The 9,090-nt window shown below is 42.9% G+C and overlaps 1 protein-coding gene across 1 annotated transcript; it reads right to left on the reverse strand.

Annotated features, from left to right (window-relative positions):
• Positions 1–334: 334 nt before the first annotated feature.
• LOC119429352 (pyruvate dehydrogenase (acetyl-transferring) kinase isozyme 3, mitochondrial-like) lies at positions 335–5,700 on the reverse strand. Its single transcript, XM_037696997.1, has 10 exons — positions 5,559–5,700; positions 5,393–5,464; positions 4,776–4,960; positions 4,605–4,694; positions 3,585–3,662; positions 2,210–2,286; positions 1,983–2,084; positions 1,789–1,896; positions 1,542–1,655; positions 335–581 (listed from the first exon to the last, which is right to left on the reverse strand). Exons 1-10 carry the CDS (start codon positions 5,666–5,668, stop codon positions 432–434), a joined length of 1,086 nt encoding a protein of 361 aa, XP_037552925.1. The 5' UTR covers positions 5,669–5,700; the 3' UTR covers positions 335–431.
• Positions 5,701–9,090: the final 3,390 nt, after the last annotated feature.

Genomic DNA, 9,090 nt, shown 5'->3' on the forward strand with positions numbered 1-9,090 from the left:
ACTCCGTCAGCAGCGCACGGCTTATTCAGCTACAAGGAGTAACCGCTCGCTCAGCAACGCGGCGACGAGCCAAAGCACAGGAGACGGAGGGAGAGACGGCGGTGACGCAGTGAATCTAGCTCGAGAACGTGAAGAACGTTTGTCAAGAGTCACCAATTCACAAACGACGTTTCACCGGAAATCTAAGATCTAGAGGAGCTCGTCTCAAAGTCAGTTTAGAGACACAAACATCGAAAGCTACGCTAAAAGAAGGCCGTTGCCGTTGGGTGCAGATTTAAGTCATTCCACCGAAACAAACCTAGAACTAGTGGAGTGTAAACGCGAGTCTAATCCTAAACAGAAGAACCACCCAAAGGCAACTTGTCCTTAGCGTGCATGCTCCCCACCGAGCGGCTCCCAGCAGAGGGGCTACGCTAACGGGCCGTGCAGAATTATCTGTTGGCTTTGTAGTTGGGCTTGCTGGCATCACGTGGCTCCGTGCTGGGGTTGCTCCAGTCGTCCGCCTCCGGGCTGGTCTTGTAATGTCGCCAAGCTGACTTGTTGAACACGGGCAGGCGCTCAAAGGACTCACTGGAAAGAGCCTTTAAATGAGGGAACCAAAAACAAAACAGCAAATTAAAACTCACAGTTTATCGAAAACAGAAGGGTTTCCATCAGTCATTTGCAGTCACAAGTTAAGATGAGCCTCGGTATTACCAAAACACAAAAGGCTTTCCATTCCTCCAAGGAATGCAAGTTCACTTCCTTCCAGGTACTGTAAATCAGTGGTCCCAACACGAGTCCTTGAGGAACGCCATCCTGCATGTTTTAGTTGTTTCCCTGCTCCAACACACCTGATTCACTGATTTAATTGCGTCATCATTTTCTACGGAAGCCTGTCAGTCACCCATTGATTCAAATCAGGTGTGCTGGACTAAAACACGCAGGATGGCGTTCCTCAAGGACCAGGGTTGGGACCACTGCTGTAAATTTCAGCTACAACCACACCAGCTCAATATCAGCTGAGATATAGTTAAAATTGTTTTGGCTAATGTTCATTTAGCTGCAGCGGAATTAATTTGAATTAATTTGACTCTGAAACAGACGTGGGCAACATATGGCCCGTGGGCAAAAAGTGGCCCCTGGACAATCTCCATCCGGCCCCCAATATTTTTCATTAAGAAGAAAACAACTTTGAATTAAGTTTCAATAAAACTTAAACTTGAAATTAAACATCTTGGACAAACACATTAAAAAATATTTGGATTAAGATTAAGATTTTTTTAGGTTGTGTTTACAGAACTCAACTGAGCCCTGAAGACTTTTGTGCATATTACGGCGAACACATTGTCAGAAGAGTCAGTTTACAGAATGTCGTATATTCCAAAGACTATTAGGGAGACATATTTTTATCAGCATGCTAACGATGCTACAAAAAGAAAAAGTCTGTAAAAAGTTTTAAATAAAATTTCTTTTCTAATTCTCTACGGGGCCCTTTGATTGCTTTTAGAGCTCTGGATGAAGAGTTGCCATTACAACCATTTTCGTGTACGTTACGCTACCTTCAGATAGATGACCGCGTCCGTGCCCACCCCCTCCATGGAGTAGAGCTTCAGGTCCCCCTGAAAGTATCGGGCATACAGCCGTGAAATGGGTAAACCGTATCCAAAACCAGCCTGCAACGAGAGCAAAAGGCAAACAACTGCAACTCAAACGCCGTTCCTTTTGTTAAAACTGTGAGATAAGGCAGGTTTTCTTTGTGGGGAAGGCAAACACTGGACACAGATTGGATTTTGTGAAGGCACGGACCAGCGGGACCGCTCCGGGCTCCAGGCTCGGCGTTGGGGCAGTGGAGTACATGTAGTTAAAGAGGCGATCGATCTTCCTCAGAGCAACTCCTCCTCCTCTGTCACTGATCTGAAGACGGATGGACAGAATTAGAACTGGGACAGAAAAACGTCAAATATTACTAAATATTTGTATAAAGGATACTACGCGTGTACCTTTATCGAGAGATCTTCTTTCCCCAGAGTGACTCGTGCTTTTACTGGCGGCAGTCCTTCGTTAGTGTTCTCGTGGTGCTCGACGGTCGCCCTCATCGAGTTCTGAAACGCCCGCAGAGTCGATTAACTGAGCTCGACAGGAGCGCTTCTCAAATGTGAGCCACGCTGCAGTTGACTGCATTTAAAGGTTACAGTTGGACAAATGGCAGCAGTGCAGCTCTGCTCACCTTGAAGAGCTCAAACAGCATGTGGAACAGGTGGGAGGGCACGTACACCACCTGGATGGGCTTCTTAGGAGTCTTCACTGCGGAGCACAAGAAACGATGAAACACCCCAAGTGCAAAGAAGTCGGGACGGTGTGCAACAACTAAAATTAAAATTCAATGGTTTGTAATAAAGCCAGATCCTGTTCACAACACGTCACATGTTTAAAAGAAGAAACTACATCTGGTTTTGGGAGGAAAAACGTAATTTTGACTGATGAGCATGTTTATCATTGTGAAGCCTCCCTTGTTCTGTAACAACAGAGTGTGAGGCTGAAGCTTGTGGAGGGGGACGTTGTCCCCTCTGCCCTGATGTGATTCTGTTCAACAGTCCTCCGTTGTCTTTGCCGAGTTTTTATTTTCATCGTCTGTCCATCGTTTTCATTTAGAAACTCTTCTACGGATACAGGATGAGGTTAATCGTTGCTGACACATCCAAGGTCTTCCCTGCAATAAGCACAAGCTGTGCTAAAAGCCTGCGTGCACTTTTATGCATTGATGTGTAAGCTGCTGATGCACCTCCATAGCATCAGAGAGGCAGGCTTTACGCCTCTTTAGTTTTCCATTTTCTCATTTTATATTCATTAACTTTGGTGCAGAGAAGATGGTTTCTGGATGGAGCTCACCTTTTGCTTCTTTGCACGATAGAGCTTTAACCAGCATCAGTGGGTGGCTTAATGAGTTTAATGTGTTTACAGACAATTTGTGGAAATGTTCCTGAGCCCGTGCAGAGATGCCCAGAACAGAATTACATGTTTTTTTTTTTAAAAGGTTTAATTAATTTGGGTTCATGAGATTTACAAACCGTTTAGTTCCGTTTTATTTAAATTTAGCACGACATCCAAACTTTTTTTTGGAATTTGGGGTTGATTCTTTGGAAGTAAACGAGCAACCGTCCACAAAACGGTAACGGAACACATCCACACATGTCCAACTCAAGAGCCACGAGCCAAACCTGGTCCCCAAGATGATAGTTTAAATGTAAAACGTTTAATTTTCTTTAAAAATACTGATGAATACATCGTTTAGTGTAGACTTCTCTTGGCAGCTGGATCATTCTGTCATTACTGATCCTGATGTGGGACGAGCAACAGAACGTCATGAGACAAACTCTTGTTCATGAACCTGCAACCGAGAAAAGATATCAGATATATTTTATTTACCCTTTATTTATACAGGCAGTCTCACCGAGTCACGAGGACTCATTTTCAAGAGACCTGACTCGAGTTACTGCATCAGCTGAAAGTGGACTGTGGTTCGGATAAAGTTTTAAAAACTCGGCTCCTTTTGGAAACGTTCGTTCGACACCCTAAAGGGATGAACAGTTAAAGTCTCTTACTGTTGAACTCCTCGATCGTGAGCTCCGGAGCAGCTGAGTAGTACTTCTCACACAGCATCTTGGCCGTGTCGTAGGCATCTGATGGGAGAGCCAGAACAGCATGACTCAGCGTTAAAAACAGCTCGACGCGTTTCGGCTCGTCTTCCAGCTGCAGGTCACGGGCGTAGCTGCCGTCGCGTCGTGGGGTCACTCGGAGCGCAGCTTTGATCCACGCTGCTGGAACGCTTGAAAAAGTGTCGTTAACGTGCGTTTGTGTGACGGAGGAAACGACTCAGAACGACACGTCTGCACTAAAAACTCGTCAAGAAGAACTCGGGTCAGATGTGAGCACCAGCGCAGAGACGTGTTATTTTAGGAAGTTCAAAGCCAAGGTAAATCTGAGCTTAATGGCTGACGGAGTAAGAAAACTGGCTGAGATAACAAATCATAAATGAGTTTCACTGCCAAGGACTGAGGACGATTGATGAGACTCTGCAGTCAAAGAGCACACGTGTAAAGTTAAAGAAGCATCCAAACAATATCCAACTCCCCGGTCCCACTCCTAAATACACACAAAGGCAAGAAACAGATTCTAATCGGGTCAAAAGAAGATTTTCAGGCTTAGCATTACGTCATGATTTTGGTATTTAACAATGAAAAGATGTTTTTTGGGCACAAAGTTCTCATCACGTCAGAGCGGAGCCACGTGGAAACGTTTTAAAACCATTATCAGTGAAGACGCTGAGGGCAGAGTTCTCCTCGCGTACGGACTCTGCGTTCACGTCGACGCGCAGCTGGAAGACATTTCCAGGAGGCCCGCGGGGTCGTGTCTGTGCAGGAGCTTGATGCGCCTCAAACAACACGATTCTTGGAAAACAAAGAGCAGAACTCTCGAGAACGAAACACTCAGAATCTGTAGACCCTTCATGTCTGGTGCACCTAACGTCAGGAAAACTTCAAACTGGACGCAAGCTCAACTGAACACTTTCGACAAGTAGAATATTTAATCCGGTAAGAACCAGCGGAGGCTCTGGAACTCACCGCTGACCACTTCCGATACGCTGCAGGTGGGATCGATGCTGCCGATGTGTTTGGGATGGGCTGGGTTGGTGTCGTTCCCGAACAGGAGAGCTGAACACAGAAACAAAACGCGCACCTTAAAAACAAGCTCAAGACGACCGGGAATCGAACCAGCGCTCCTGTGAGACCCACTGTGCTGGTTGATGAGCATGCGGAAGGAGATGCGGTTGGTGTAGAAGCGGTCGAGGAAGTACTGGATGTTGCTGCTGCTGAACGGGTCGAAGCCGAACTTCTCCTTGTACTCGATAACCCCCTGAGCCATGGTGGGGACCACGTCGTTGTGACGGTTCCGGATCTCAATCAAGAGCTCCAGAAAACTGAGAAGATAAACATCAAGTAAAAAGATTTACATTTAAAGGACGCACGTTTCAGACTTTCATCATCTCATATTAGGAAATGACCGAGTTCTGTTTCTGTCAAACCTTGAAATTAAAGTGATGATAAAATTCATCTCCCCTTGTTCATGAGATATTTTGGTCCCACAGACAATGAAGACGGACGAGCACTTGGACTAACGGCCAAACTTCAAGTTGGAGAACGTCACTGAAGATGAATCGGTCGAGCTTCCACGTATTCAACTAAAGTTCTTATTCATATTCAATTCCCGGTGAGGGCAACTAGAAATCCTAATTGTTTTGCAGCCGGTTTGAACAACTCTTGGAAGTCTGTCACGTGCACAGAGCCCCGTGCACTGTTTGGGTGTAAACACACGGGGTTACCACACATCTGTTTCATCTGCGTTCACTCACTCATTCAGAGTGTGAGGGTCCTCCGGCTTCCTGTTCTCAAACTCCAGCAGCTCCACGAAGCTCTGCATGTACCTAATGAAGCGAGCAGGAGCCAAGGGTCAGCGTCAACACGGGCACGGCAGAAACCTGGTCGTCTTCACGAGGAGCCAGAGAAACATCTTCTCACCATTTCTGGACGAGCCTGATGGAGGGCTGACTCAGCAGGTTGTCGGGCAGCAGGTTGACTTCCCTCATGGTGTTGGCCAGCCGCACCGGCAGCTCCTTACGCAGGAACATGTAGGAGGTTTTCTCACATGCGTTCTCCCTCCCTTAGGAGGAGAAGAGCAAACGTTAGTCCTCAAAATGTCGTATCGATACGAAAACAGAGGGAGAATGTTTGTCGTAACATTCAAATGTACGAAATGTCTCAAATAGAAAGTATAGTTCATTCATTCACTCATGAAGCCGACACGAATCCTACAAAGATCGTTTGGAGCAAAAATAACTGCACAGTCCTGCTAGGAAGTCATGGATCTTAAGAGCCTGAAGAGCAGAGGAGTCAAAACAATATTCACGTTTAAGAACGTTAAAAAAGAAAAGATGTTCTGCAATAAAGGCCCCGCCCCACTTTAGACCTTTAACTTAAGGACTGCCTGCACTTTTCTTAGACCCATCTAAAGCTTTTGACACTGTGGACCATGATATCTTGTGTCATAAGCTCTCAAATCGAAAGCAATACGTTCAACACAATGGTACTGTCAATAATGGTGTACCACAAGGCTCAGTCTTAGGACCCACTCTCTTTACAATCTAGATAAGTAATGTAGGTCAGATGATTTCTGGATGCATCCTTACATTTCTATGCCGACGACACAGTACCTTATTGTCGAGCTAAAACAGTTTCTAAGGTTTTCCAGCTCCTACAATCTGCATTCGACATCATCCAGTCTGATTTGTTCCGTCTCAAACTGGTGCTAAATGCAGATAAGACCAAAGGGATGTCGTTTTCAAACAGGAAGTCAGTCCCAGCAGTTCTTCCTCCTCCTATTTTATCTTTGAATGGTGCTCCTACTGAGTTTGTCGATTCAAACAAATATTTGGGTATCTTGGTCGACTCACATCTCTCTTTTAAGCTCCATGTGGAAAACTTGATAAAGAAACTGAAAGTTAAACTGGGTTTCTTTTTCAGGAACAGATCCTGTCTAACTCTGAATGCTGAATGTCTCTGTGTGAGTGCAGCTACAGCGTGCGCTCTCAGGACATCATTACCTGCAGTGTTCCCTCAGTGAGGACTGAACTAGACAAAAGGACCTTCTCCTACTCCGCTCCGGTTTCCTGGAATATCTTGTAAAAACATCTGAAGCTCTCGACCTTTGACCTCTCTAAGGGATTTTAAATATCTGCAAAGTTTATGGCAAAAACCAGCGCAGACACGTTCCTGTTTTTAGTTTTTTTACCTCGTTTCATAACGTAGCTTGATTTTGTTTTATATTACTATTTTTATTTACTTTTTATTTTATATATATTTTATGGTCGTTTATTGTCGTCTGTTCTGTACCTCGTCTGTGCTCCTTGTTTAAAACAGGTCTCTGTTGTGAACGAGTCCTCGTGACTCACCTGTAGAAGTAAAGGCTGAATGAATGAAATTAAACCTCACTGTAATTCACGAGAAGCAGAGAAGTTCATGACACAATAAAAGAGTCTTCCTTCTTTAAGTGTTACAGATTCACTCTCATGATGATCTTTAAGACTCCAAGTTACCAAACAGGTTAAAAACTGAACAGCTGAGCAAAATCAGAGACACTCCAAGCATAAAGTGAAATTTCATCCATCCAGGAATATTAACACAGCTCCAGCATGCCATGTCCCGACTTGACTGAGGATGACGTTGCATTTATTCTTACGCATGATTATAAACAAAAGCCTGAAACTTAACCAGCAAGTGTCAAAGACACTTCCTGTTGCTCACATTCAAGCCACAGCTGTGAGAACAACTTACACAACTGTGTTTAATCAGCTGGTTTAAAGACAGCCACACAGCAGCAGTTACCACCCGTCGTCATGCGTTTTAGGACTCATGGTTTAGTCTCGCTCAGTCACTCTAACTTTATTAAACTTTAAAATCAAAACAATCAGCAGAACTTTTAGATTGAATTCACTGCAGATGACCGTGAAGTTAGCTCCTGATTCCAGCTCGATAAAGGGCTATTCCGCTAAATATTTTACTTTAATTTTTAGACCATTTCTAGTTTAAACTCAACGATGCTCAGAATCCAAACCTGGACTCAGTTAATCTATACTAAAGCAGGTTTTTATTAAACACAGTCTCTGAGTTGTGAGGACTTTATTTGTGAAAGTTAAAAGTGGTACATTTAGCTCTTTAGTTGCAACTTGAATTGTCTCAAATTAAACAATTCACAAATCAGAACCTGTGCTTTAAAGTATCTAATCCAGATCTACTGGACTAGTTCCAATCTGGTCCAGGTGACAAAAATAAACAGAATCTTTATTTATTTTTTTTGTATTTTCACAAACAGAATAAAAGATTTCACATAAATCCCAAGTATTTTATTTTTTTACTTGAACTGGTCCAACGTGGTGTAGATTGAAAAAAGGCACACAAGTAATTTCTCCAAGCTTTTAAAAAAGGAATTAGGATTTAACAAATTAAAAACTATAAATTAAAGGCTTTGCTTTGATTATGGGATAATCCAGACCAAGTCGTTTCTTCGTCATATGCAGATTAACACAAGTTCAACGGTGCAATGAAATATTCAGGATTAGAAGAACGATTGGGCTCGTGAAAAACACAAAGAAGAAATACTAAAGCGAGCAGTAAGGGAACGAAATAAAGACCAAAATAAAGAAAAATAAATTTAATATTTACAAGGTCCAAAAGAAATATAGTAAACTATAAAACGGTGCAAGCAGGATGAATTCGTATGAATAAGTATTTCACATGTAGTAATATAGCTTAAATGCACATATTGCACATAACTAACATGAACAATCTGAATATTGTGGTTTTAAACTGGACCAATTCCAGAATAGTTCAGAAAGCAACAGAAAACCAGTTCGTCTGAATATCCTAAATTGTTTTCAATAATCCAGGTAGAAAAATCCAACAAAGTTGAGTCAGGTTCTCTGGACGGTTTCTTTGTGTTGAAACGTTTCGTCTTTCATCCAAATGACTTCATCAGCCCGAGAAGCTGAAACAAACTGGGACTGAAGAAGTTTCAACACAAAGAAACTGTCCAGAGGACCTGACTTTAACTCTGTTACATCTGTCTGAACTTCCACAAAAAGGAAGAGAAAAAGATTCAAACTGTGTTTTGAAGACTTTAGCTCAGATTTAAATAAGCTAATTGTTGCTAATTGTTGTTGTGGAGCTGTTGAAGCTGGACCTGACACTCAAACTTTAGTGGAAATGCCCTTTACCATGCTGTCAAACCAGAAGCGAACTTCATGCAGACAATAATAAACCCACCGGCATGTGGATGTGCTGCTGTGGCTAACAGACCAGATAATAGATAACAGATAACAGACCAAATAATAGATAACAGATAACAGACCAGATAATAGATAATAGATAACAGACCAGATAATAGATAATAGACCAGATAATAGATAACAGATAACAGACCAGATAATATATAATAGATAACAGACCAGATAATAGATAACAGACCAGATAATAGATAACAGACCAGATAATAGAT

Source organism: Nematolebias whitei, unplaced genomic scaffold (genome assembly GCF_014905685.2).
Source record: "Nematolebias whitei isolate Nwh7 unplaced genomic scaffold, NemWhi1 Nwh_scaf_629, whole genome shotgun sequence".
Lineage (NCBI taxonomy): Eukaryota > Metazoa > Chordata > Actinopteri > Cyprinodontiformes > Rivulidae > Nematolebias > Nematolebias whitei.